Source organism: Rattus rattus, chromosome 17, assembly GCF_011064425.1.
Source record: "Rattus rattus isolate New Zealand chromosome 17, Rrattus_CSIRO_v1, whole genome shotgun sequence".
Taxonomy (NCBI): Eukaryota; Metazoa; Chordata; class Mammalia; order Rodentia; family Muridae; genus Rattus; species Rattus rattus.
In genome coordinates, this window is record NC_046170.1 from 31,222,112 (window position 1) to 31,234,300 (window position 12,189).

A 12,189-nucleotide genomic window follows, 5' to 3' on the forward strand; every position below is an offset into this window, starting at 1 on the left:
ATTATATTCTAGCCTAAGGAATCGATTTAGACCCGCTAATCCCAAATGTTAAGACTCCTGATGTTTGGATCCAAGCTATCCCCTACCCCTCATGCTAAACTTTCTAGTGTTGGCTGGGGTCCTTGGATGGAGATCCCTCAAAGGAATGGATCGCACATCCACCAGAGGGTGCTGTGAGGGCAGGTCTGTGGCTGGAGGGGAGCTCGCCCAATGACCCTCAAACCCAGGTAGGCTTATTAGTTGGTTTTCTTTCTTGGTGTTTCCTCCCTACCCGCTAAAACCGTCGTTGCCCCTCCCCCCACGAAGGGTTTCGTTTTGAATATAGTGATTCGACTTTCGCCGTGACTCCAGCAGTGCTTGGTTCCAGAGGAAGTCTGGCCTCTGTCGCAGACGTCCCGCGGCTGGAGGCCGCCTGTCCTCCGACCGCCCGGAGCGCAGGCGGTGGGTGGGTGGGGACCTCCGGGGCCGCAGCCAGCCGCCGCGCCGCAGGGGCCGCGAAGGGGTTAACCCGGCGGGGGGGGAGGGGGCGCGGGCCGCGCGTGCGCTCTGCCGCCCTCCATTGTCTCCACGGCGGCGAGGAGCGCCGGCGAGCGCAGCCCGGGACCGAGCGGGGCGGCGCGGCTGGCTGGCGGGGCCGGCGGCGGCTGGAGCCGGAGCGCGACACCACGCGACCGCGGCTTCCAGAGCTCCGCCTGGCTGCCCCACCGCCGCGAGCCCTCCGGAAGCCTGGAGGAGTGCGGGCCGCCGGCGCCGGTCGTCGAGTCCTGAGACGGGGAACGCGCGCGGCGTTCCGAGCCTTCGCCGCTTCCTGCTGCGGGCGGGCGAGCGGCCTCCTCCGGCGCCTCCCTATCTTCGCTGCGGCTTCTCAGGCTCCCGAGCCCGGGGGCGGCCTGTGGCGCGAGGCGCCCGCTCTGGACCGCGCGTCTTCGGACCTTAAGAAGAACATGCATTCGGCTTGGACAGTTTGAAATTCTTAGTTTGGGGTCCCCGCACGCTTGCCTTTTCCACCCCGCGGATTTTTTTTTGAGGATTTTCCCTTCTCCTTTTTTCATTTTCTCCCCTCGGGGCTCTTTTGTGACTCCCCCAACCCCCCGCCTTTATGTTCGCCCGGCTCTCCACCCGCTTCTGAGTGGTGGGGGAGGGTCTCGGCCTCCACGTTCCCGCCCCACCGGGGCCCCGGCGAACATGGGGGGCAAGCAGAGCACGGCGGCCCGGTCTCGGGGCCCCTTCCCGGGGGTCTCTACCGATGACAGCGCCGTGCCGCCGCCGGGAGGGGCGCCCCACTTTGGGCACTACCGGACGGGCGGCGGGGCGATGGGGCTGCGCAGCCGCTCGGTCAGCTCGGTGGCAGGCATGGGCATGGACCCCAGCACGACCGGAGGGGTGCCCTTTAGCCTCTACACCCCCGCCTCCCGCGGGACCGGCGACTCAGAGAGGGCGCCGGGCGGCGGAGGGTCCACGTCGGACTCCACCTATGCCCACGGCAATGGTTACCAAGAGACCGGCGGCGGTCACCATAGAGACGGGATGCTGTACCTGGGCTCCCGAGCCTCGCTGGCGGATGCTCTACCTCTGCACATCGCACCCAGGTGGTTCAGCTCGCACAGTGGTGAGTCCTCGGGTTGACGGAGGCCTTGAAGGGTGGAGTGCAAGGGAGGGCGCGTCGGGCCGCCTGAAACCTCTTAGTGTGCTAAGGTATGGGTATGAAGCTAACTCCTGCCCTACCCCTGGTTCCCTCCATGTCAGAGGATGAATAGGATCAAATAAGATAACTACTGCCTAGGGGAAAAGCTGCCTACCAGGCTTGTGGAGCCGGGTGTTTTAGGACTGCAGGCGTGTGCTCACTTGTGGATGGCTGAGTGAAACCTGCCCATCGAGGTCGCATTTATTAGCATCATGATCCTCAAAGGTCTTCTTGTCTGACACTCTTCATTTCTGCCACTGCAGCATGATGCCTACCTTTCTGGCTAGGGAGGTAGTGTCTCCTAAACAAAGAGTGAGAAAAGAAAGAAAACTAGGGACAAACGATCCTTGGATTAGGGTTCTTAGCCTTGCTAGGGAAGGGAGGTGGTTAGTTTTTCCACCCGACTGGTTTGCTGTATCAATTGATTTAAATGGAACAGGAGGTGGCTTAGACAGGTGTGGTCTGCTATATGGAAAGCCTCCTTCTTTGGGTTTGCAGGGCCAGGATTCTGGTCTCTCTTGCTGCATGCAGTAGATTTGGCTCAGGGACTGTCACATCCCTCCATCTTTTTTCTTCTGCTCCACGCTAAGTGCTTGCTCTTCCCGTGATTCTGCATCTTTTTTTTTTCCCCCCATAGAGCACAGGAGAGGTGGGGTGTTATGGCCCAGCAGTTGGCACATGACTGGGGAAGAGGAAGATTGAAAGGATCTAGATGAACTCATTCTGTGCACTTCTGGTGACAGGCCAGGAAAAGGCTGGAGGGGGATTTCCCAGGCCCTGACTGGTAGGGCAAAAAAAAAAGGCCTGGCAGAGACTTCTAGAGGAAAACAGGTCTGTCTGCTTGGCTGTCCTGAGAAGCCAGGGCAGGCGGCTGAAAAATTGGTCAAAAGGGGCGTGAGGTTGCTTTTTGCTAATTAATTACTAGTTCAAGTGAAACAGTTAAGTTTTCAGACTCCTTTGCCTGAGTTGGGACATTTTAGTTACTGTGTAGGAGAAACCTTTCTCCTGCCCTTAGGGTACATTATGGAAGGTTTACCTGTGAGACTACTGTTGTTGTAGCTAATTTCAAAACAAGGTAGATTTTTTTGTTTGTCTTTTCGGTTTTTTTTTTAATCTTTCCTTCTTTCTTTTGGTGAATTCCATAATCTTAAATTTTTGAAGTAACCTTGTATGGGTTATACTGGCTAGTTTAGAGCCTTTCTGATGTTAATTAAACTGTTGGAGGTCAGATACAAGGCATGTCTGCCTTTGGTACCCTTTAGGCATTCGGTATGCGTTAGGCATGTGGGATTAATCTTCTCTAAATAGTTGAGTCCAGAAGGCTCAGCTGTATTTGTGAGACTTTTGTGATTGCATTCGTAAGTGGACTATTATTGGTCTGCTTTTAAAACAATCTTGAGTGTAGCAAACTAACTTTAAAAAGGCTTGTATGGGGGAGGGAGAAAAAGAGTTGTCTTTCTGGTAAGATTTCCTAAGTCTGACTCTTAATAGAAACTTCTTTATCCTTGTTCTATCGTTAGGTTCCCTGGTAGAGTTATGAACTTACCACTGAATTCCAAGATTTCACACTCTTCAAATATGAAGCCCTAGCGTCCCCCCCCCCACTCTCATCCGGTCATGGGGGTAGAGAGCACCAGTGAGCATTGGGAATACAAGAAAAGGTAGAGATAGTCATCCTTTTGGCGTCTCTAAAGTGTGTGGCAGGCTCTTGTTAACGCTATAGGCGATACTTGTATATATTTACTTATTTTTAGTATGTAGGCCCATCCTGTCCTTTTTGCAAGACTTTGAGCCTATTGAAAGCTTCTGGCATCTTGCAGTTCACCTCATACTACCTCTCTGAATTCCCAAATGGCTTTTGCTGGGGTGGGTGTACCAGTCTGACTGGGATGCCTGTGCTGTTCACCTGAGGTGAGCATTCGTGTGCATCAGTGTTCCGTCTCTTAGAGCAGGCCGTGGAATTTTCTGGGGCATCCTTTCCCTTGTTCACGTCTGCAAGGAGAGAGGCTGTTTCCACTGTGGAACCTTGGAGTTAGGTCTGAGCAGTTTTCGCTCTTGTATTAAGATTCCAAAGATAGGGCTTTCAGTGCTTGATGGACCAGGTGCCTGGAAACTGATACAGTGTTATTACTGGTGTTCTCAAGGTGCTTTGGTGACTCCTCACAACCTGAAAGCTGTCATTAGTGAAGTAAGTCAAAGCTGTCGGCTTTGCTGTGTTAGGAAGGAGAATACTGAGGGCTCCAATTTGAGGTCCTCTGCTGAGTAACTTTGACCTTGGACAAGACACAGCACTTTTCTTGAGGCTCATCTTTGTTATTTTAAAAATAGATGTGGTAATCCTCTGTGGTGGCAGCTTGTAACGGTTGTTCTCCAAACCCTAGGAGAGGATATTCTGCAATTGCACTTGTCTTCCGTGTTCCTGTGCCTGCCTCATGCTGTGACCCTTACATAGTGAGTTCCCACAGAAATGCTTGTTCTTCCTTTCTTCACATAGATAGGGCTTCACCCTTAGGGCTCAACAGAGATTTCTCCTCAGTGGACACTCTTGACATCTGGCCTTCCTGTGATTGTTTTCAGTCATTTATGGTAATCTTACATTTTTTTTAGCTTGTTTTCTAAGTATTTATCTACTTACTTATTTTTCTTCTTGTCGTTTGACCAGAACTAGCTTGATTGCTGCTGTAACTCTTACTTACACTGTGCTTGACACAGTGTTTGCTGATGAAAGAACTCGAATGGTTTATGTCCATCCTCTTATTCATTACTGTAACTCTACTCCCAGCTTACAGGGGAGGCGAGGAACCCAGACAGCGGCTGTAGATAGCAGAGGTGAGACCGGGTGCTGGCCTCGCAGTGCCAGGACACAGGATCTTTCTATCTGGTGCTTTGTTTATGTGATTATTGTTTGAGACAGGGTCTCAATATGTGACCCTAACTGGCCTCAAACCTATAGAGTACAGGTTGGCTTTGAACTTTTAATCCTGTGCCTTCACCTTCTGAAATGTTTCAGTTATAGGTAGAGTTGCTTATGTTCATCTGTGCTCATCGCTCTGACCTCTCTTGTCTGTAACCTAAGGAAATAGTACCCTGGAAACTTAACTAGCCACTAAATGGAAAGGCTGGGCTCGTGATAAGGTGCCCGACTCTTAACCTGGAGCAGACATGTACTCCCAGGTTCATTATATCTTTATCTGGAGATGTCTGTCCTCCAAGTCCTGCAGGGTCATTGTTGAGGGTCTTTTGTGAAAGTATACACAAAAGCAAAAGGCAAAGGGAATCCAAGTGGAACACTGTGACAGCCTGTGGGGACAAGGCCATTGTTCTTGCCTTCGCTGTCTCCTTAGAATTGGACAGACAGAGGTCTTCACGAATGGGAACATAGGCTCCAGATGGAGGCCCGTGCTGCCTGGAGTCTGCCCTGTATCCAGTTCTCCCATAACTGCTAGAGAAGAATTCCTTTGAGAAGCACATGCGGCCTCTCCTTCTGTTCAGCTGGGCTTGTTCTGAGGTGACTCTGGCTTTTAGTTTTCTGATGCTAAAGGCCTGGTCATTATTTTTTGTAGTAGTCCTGTTAACCTTGGAATCGGGGTTTCCAAATGTGGGGAGAAAACATGAAGTATCCACATGTTAGATGGTACTGCTGTGTTCTATAGTAAGATGGCTGGCTACTGGGGGTGTGGCTGGCTATTGGGGGTGTTGGTTTGGTTTGGCTTCTTAGGCATGTATGTGTATATGTATATTAAAAAAAAATCCAATTTTGTTTTGTATTTTAACCAAGCCATGGACTAGGGCTGAGATGGAGTGACTTAGAAAAATGTCTGAATATGCTAGCAGCATGTCTCCTGGGTTCTAGTTTGCTGCTATGCTAGGATTTTCAAAAGGCTTAGCTTTTCTAGTCTTAATAGTGAAGGACAGTTGCCAACTCTTATTTGAGCGGCTCAGGAAGTCTTTGTGTCCCACTGTAGGTATGCTAGAGGTAAGGCCTTTTTGAGCTTTCTGAAAAAGAAAAAGCGTTCTGTGGTCTCTAAAGAGCTAGATCCATTCCCTGCCCAATTCTGCAGAAAAGTTCCAGCCTATTATAGACTGTGTTTTTAATGTAGGATTTTTGGTTTTCTGTTGCCACAAGGACTGCTTCTTCATGCTTCCTTCAGGCGAAGATGATCTTCTAAGGGTCATAGTTAACTATTCCCTGAGGTCTGTCTGAAAGGCCTTGCAAGCAGCAGGGGCTAAATTGCTAACATGGCTGCTTTACGGATGTGTATATTTTATATTAAACAGAAACTCATCTCCAGCCTTGTCACAAGGAATGCTGTAAGCCAGGCCACCTTAACCAAAGAGAGCAGTAGCTCCATTCTTGAAGGAGCACACCACATGTTTTACAACCACGATAATATTCCACCCAAGCTCAGTGGGCACTGAACTCATTTAAAATACTCAATTATAGCCAGCAGTGTGCTCAGCAGATAAGGGAACCGGCCTCCCAGCTTGATGAGTTGAGTCCAGTCCCCAGGACCAACTCCCCCAGGTTGTCCTCTGGCCTCCACATGCCCACATACATATGTGCACACATACATGCATACACACACACACAAATAAAAACCTGATACTTTCAAATTTGGCAGGAAAAAAAACATCACAGGGAATTAGTGTTGCCCTAAGAGGGCATTGTCCTGCTCATATTACACCTTAAGCTAGGTGAATATAGCAGGCCTCTGAGGTCATGGAGTGCAGACTCCAGGCAGCACAGGCCTCCATCTCTAGAATAAGAGATGAGTGTAGATTTTTATTCATTTTTTTTCCTAAGCTGTGCTGTGGCCCAATCTAAGTCAAATGGTTCTTAGAATCTTAACATTATAGGCTTAAGTACTAAAAGGGGCTTCTCAGAGACCTGTCCTTCTCATCTTCTCTGTTCATAGGCACGAGGCTTCTCACTGGGTGGGCATGGCAGCATGGGAGGCAGAGGCAGGCAGATCTCTGAAGTCATAGCCAGCCTGGTCCACAAAGTGAGGTCCCAGACAACCAGAGCTACATAAAGAAACTTTTGTCTTGAAAACCAAAGGTAGAGAAAGGAAGAACCAGGTTCGTGTCCTGTCTTGGATGTGCTATTTGGTCAAGTGGGAGATTAATAAGGACCCAAGTTTCATCTTAAATCAACAGCAGGGTGGTCTCTGGAGTGACGGGGCAGTTTATCCTGCTGTGCTTCTGTCTTTGTTAGTCTTGGGTGGCAAGCTGAAGGGGGAGTCGCAGAATCACTATTTCTGTAACTCAGAGTTAGGGGAGACATGATAAGGATTTACAGTGCCGTGGACAACAAAAACAAAACACACAAAGAAGAGCCTCCTGTCAGTGAGGGTTCCAGAGGATCCTTACTCGACTGCCTGGACTTTCTATGGAGCCTCATAACAGTGCTGATGACTGACTGGACCCTGAATTCAGTAGAGCCGAGGAGAGACTCCAGAGTCTGAGTTTAACAGAGATCCTGAGAGTATGGTTAGAACACTTACATTTGAAGTTCAGCTTGTCTGGATTTCGGTTTTTTTCTTCTGAGACAGAAAGAACTCAGTGGGTTTTTGTTTGTTTTGGTACACCCATTGTTTTTGATACTAGCTGGGTATTTTCTAGACAGGATCCATACAAGTGTCTTTCCCCAGCAAGAGCATTCTTCATAGGTTTTTTGTTTTGTTTTGTTTTTCATATGGAAAGCATTTGTTCCCTACATAAAGGCCTGAGCCAGTCTGCCATGGTCTTGTGAACGAGTGGCTCAGGACAGACAGACAGAAATGGAAGCAATGGCCCTTTCTGTGGATGTCTTCCCCCTGATTTTTCAGGAGGCCCAGCTTTCTCTGGAAGTCATTACCACGGAAGGGCACTGGGTTATGATCTCTCACACACAGGCCCAGCCCAGGAGCTAGAGACCTAGAGATCTAGGACGAGTCATGACTCTGAAGTGGATACATTACGAGGTTCCCCATTTTCCTCCCTATCTCAAAACAGGAAACTTTCCTGCCTGCGTAGAAACTATCTTCGCTAAGACTGAGTGTGCGTGGGTGCCAGGACCCAGTGTAGGTGCTGGGCATGTGTACTTATCATGAAGAGGACTAGCGTTCTTTCAAGGATCTTTGCTTTCTTTTGTTAAAGTATTTTTAATGATGTATTTGTTTTATGTATGTACATGTACTCTATCTGAATGTACACCTGCGTGCCAGGAGAGGGCATCAGGTCTTATTATAGATGGTTATGAACCACTGTGTGGTTGCTGGGAATTGCACTCTGGACCACTGGAAGAGCAGCCAATGAATGCTCTTACCCGCTGAGCCATGTCTCCAGCTCACTTTTTTCCTTTTTAAGAGTGTTCTGGTAGCGTTAGCGTTTCCCCTCTTCATCAGTTCTATGGTGCACACATACCGAGGCTGCGCTACGGTGTTTCTTCTGAACTCTTCAGTGACTGTTCATTTTCCCCCAACCCTATTTCTGGTCTGGGGAGGTCATCTTCGTGCTTCTAACAGACTAAGAAATGTCTCGTGTGACCCAGTATAAGGGGGCCTTCTGTCTTCTCAGTGGTGTCTTGTTTACTTTTGGACTTTATATATCTTTGTTGTCCCTCAAGCCACTTTTCTTTCTGGTGTTTTTTTTTTTTTTGGTTTTTTTTTTTTTTTCGGAGCTGGGGACGAACCAAGGGCCTTGCACTTCCTAGGCAAGCGCTCTACCACTGAGCTAAATCCCCAACCCCGGTGTTTTTCATATGAAGCAAGATTCACCACTTTTTTTTTTTTTTTTTTTTTTTTTGGTTCATTTTTTTTGAGCTGGGGACCGAACCCAGGGCCTTGCGCTTCCTAGGTAAGCGCTCTACCACTGAGCTAAATCCCCAGCCCGATTCACCACTTTTTAAACCTGTCTTTGTAAACTTTATCCCAAGCTGTAAAATAGCCTTGGTCTGGTAAGTATAGGATTCGGTACTTTAGTACCCTGTACCCCATACATGTAACCAAATTTCCCATCGTCACCATTTTTAAGTGTAAAGTTGAGGGGGACAGTAAGAACTGAATGTAAGTAATGGGTAAAGTATTTGCCTTGTGACTTATTTCACTGAGTGGAATGAATGCCCTTCACCTTCATCCCTCTGGTTGCATCTCCAGTCAGAATTGTCTTCCCTTGTAGGGTTGAACATGTACCACACAATGTGTATTAGAGTACAGTAGACTGTATGCGTACCACACAGTGGTAAGGGCCTGGGTTCGGTCCCCAGCACCAAAAAAAAAAAGAAAAAAGAAAAAAGAAAAAAAAATAGAGTACAGTAGACTGTACGTGTACCACACAATGTGTATTAGAGTACAGTAGACTGTACGCGTACCACACAATGTGTATTAGGGTACAGTAGACTGTACGCGCACCACACAATGTGTATTAGGGTACAGTAGACTGTACGCGCACCACACAATGTGTATTAGGGTACAGTAGACTGTACGCGCACCACACAATGTGTATTAGGGTACAGTAGACTGTACGCGCACCACACAATGTGTATTAGGGTACAGTAGACTGTACGCGCACCACACAATGTGTATTAGGGTACAGTAGACTGTACGCGCACCACACAATGTGTATTGGGGTACAGTAGACTGTACGCGCACCACACAATGTGTATTGGGGTACAGTAGACTGTACGCGCACCACACAATGTGTATTAGGGTACAGTAGACTGTACGCGCACCACACAATGTGTATTAGGGTACAGTAGACTGTACGCGCACCACACAATGTGTATTAGGGTACAGTAGACTGTACGCGTACCACACAATGTGTATTAGAGTACAGTAGACTGTTCTTGCTTCTCCATGCATCTGTCACAGGCACATGGATTGTTTCCATGTTGTGGATAATACTGCTGTGAATGCACAAATACTCTGAGACTGTTTTTTTCACCACCACCACCACTTCTAGCGTCTCTAGCGATGTGTTTCTAGGCTCTCCCACTGAGCCATATTCCCTCGATTTTCATATATACCTATGAGTAAAGTGGCCGCGTGATATTTCTTCTTGTTGTTGTTTTGGCGTGGAAATAGGAGACAGCCCCTCCGCAGTTTTCCATTCAGACTGGGGTTTTGGGTTGGTTTTAACATATAGTCCAAGCTGACAAACTTACTGTGTAGCTGAGGATAAACTTGAACATCTGATCTTCTGCCTCCACCCCTGAGTGCTAGAATTACTCGCCCAGTTTGTTCAGTGCGGGTGACTGAACTTGGCTTCATACACTGAAGACGAACACTACCATGTAGAGCTGTCTCCAGATCCTCTGTCTCAGAACTTCCGTCTCCCACTTTCTCTCAGGTCTTACTCTATTGCCGGGCTGTTCTATCTGGAATTCCAGATAGAGCTGTGTAGACCCTGCTGGGTTAAATTCAGAGATCCGCCTGCCTCCGCCTCTTGAGTTATAGGTTCAGAGTCACCATATCTGACTTTTTATTTTATTTTATTTTTTAATAGTGAATGAAAATGGGAGCAGTAAAGAAACAAAATAGCTGTTTCATGGGTGAAAAGGCAAAAAGTTCCTTCTTAACTGCCAAGGCTGTCGGGGAAAGCAAGGAGAAAGCATCCAGGGGAAGATCTGCAGGGTTGAATGGGAAGGAGAGGAGAGGGGGTGGTGAGCAGGGACTGAGGGAGCCTGGAGGCTAACACTGACCCTGACAAGTTCGTAGGTTCCGGTATGTTGCTGGAGAGCCACAAGTTCCTCTTGCCAGAGAAAAGGAAAACGGCAACCTTTACAAGCAGGAACTTTCTGTAAGCCCCCAAGAAAATGGGGGCCTTCAACCTTGGGGGACCAGACAGATAATAGCTAACCTCATGGGTGAGATGTTTTTACATTTCTGTCACTGTGATTGGTAAATATGATTTTGTTTTTTCCTAGCCATTCATGTATCTTTGAAGAAATACATATTCAGGCCATTTGCCTGTTTAACACGTTTCTCTTTACTTCACGTGTATGCATGTGTGTTTTGCCTACACATATGTCTATGCACCACGTTTGTGCTTGTTGCCCTTGTTCAACAGAATCTAGGCTCCAAAGAGTGGAGTTATAGAAGGTTGTAAATGGTCTAAAAGTGGGTGCTGGGAATTGAACCTGGGTCCTCTAGAAGAGCAGCAAGTTCTCTTAACCACTGAGCCATCTCTCCAGCCTCTCTTTTTGAATCAGGTTGTTTTTTTTTTTTTAATTCTTGCTTTTAATGATGCTTTCAGTAATTTATTAAAGCCTTGTATGATAACCAACACCAGTAATATGTTACTAATAAGCATGTGTTACATGGGAGCACTTTCTGTTCAAAATGAAGAATTTCAAAGGTCCATGTTGAAAGTGGCTGTTAGATAATGCCTTCATTTTCGAAAAGTGACTTTTGGTGAATTGTCACCATGTGTGCATGCATGTGTATCTGTGTGTGTGTGTGTGTGTGTGTGTGTGTGTGTGTGTGTGTGTGTGTGTCTTGATAAATGAGATAATATGGCCCCAGACTTCTTGTGTCTAGTACCCATCTCTCTATAAATATGATTAAATCATACTTCACAAATAGCTATTCCAAATTACTCACTTCCATACTGTGTGCTATACACTATTTCTTTAAGGTCAAAAGAGGTCTCTTAGCATGTGGGAGAAACAGAGTTACTCAGACAGTGTGGGACAGAGCTAGAAAGTCCCCAGACCTCAAGCCTGTGGTCATTTTGCTCACATTTCTGAGCTATTAGAGACATTTTTGATGTTCCCATCTCACTAGCCTTTTCCTGTAGAGCAGACCTGGCTAGGATTCTTTTATCCTGATTCTCCCCTAAGGACTGGAAATTCTACAGGAATTTAAAGGAGCCCGTGGCATTCCATACTAACAAATTAGTTTTGTGAAATATTGCTTATTCTTTTATTTACACTCTCAAAGATAATAATACTGTTTGGGATAGATAGGAAGCTTTCCAAAATACCAATTACCACCAGAACAACCACCCCAGCACCCATGCAAGCCATCGGTTATTGGTTTACTCATGCTGGTCAGATGTGGCTGAAGCATCTATACCATTTTAGCCAGATGCCCTGGAGAGGTTGTGAGAGCTGTGATGAGTGCTGGCTTGCAAGCTAGGGGCTTTCTACCTTAATATCTGACAAACCCAGTTATATTATGTATTAGCTGGGTTTAATCAATCAGTTTCCTACCTCTTCTCTCAACCTAAAGGCCAAATGCAACACAAGGCTAATAAGCAGATATCAGTGTCTTCAATGTTTGGGTATAGGAGCCTCCAGTAAAGTGGCAGACCTATGAAAAGTACTATCATGAGCTGTTCTATTTTGCTGTGGCTTTGGAAAACCTTTGGATTTCTTTACTGAAAATTTGTTTGGGAAAAAAAATCTTTTTAATGAAACAGTGTGAGTCACAAAGCAGCCACCCCTTCTTATAATAGCATTTCTCACCAGGGGAATTTTCGGTAGCTGTTGGGGGAGGGATGTGAGTAGGTTGTGGATGATACAT

General features: G+C 47.2%; 2 protein-coding genes across 5 annotated transcripts in view; both read left to right on the plus strand.

Annotated features, from left to right (window-relative positions):
• The first annotated feature begins 192 nt into the window (after positions 1–192).
• LOC116886493 lies at positions 193–995 on the plus strand. The gene is made up of 2 exons (XM_032887998.1): positions 193–227; positions 326–995. Exons 1-2 carry the CDS (start codon positions 211–213, stop codon positions 966–968), a joined length of 660 nt encoding a protein of 219 aa, XP_032743889.1. The 5' UTR covers positions 193–210; the 3' UTR covers positions 969–995.
• The window catches only part of Znrf1 (zinc and ring finger 1), an 86,177-nt gene continuing 74,563 nt past the window's right edge, over positions 576–12,189 (plus strand). For all 4 annotated transcript variants that reach the window (XM_032887993.1, XM_032887996.1, XM_032887994.1 and 1 more), the window contains exon 1: positions 576–1,609. In XM_032887993.1, coding sequence (XP_032743884.1) covers positions 1,186–1,609 — 424 coding nt within the window. In that variant the 5' untranslated portion in view covers positions 576–1,185. The remainder of the gene's footprint in view (positions 1,610–12,189) is intronic.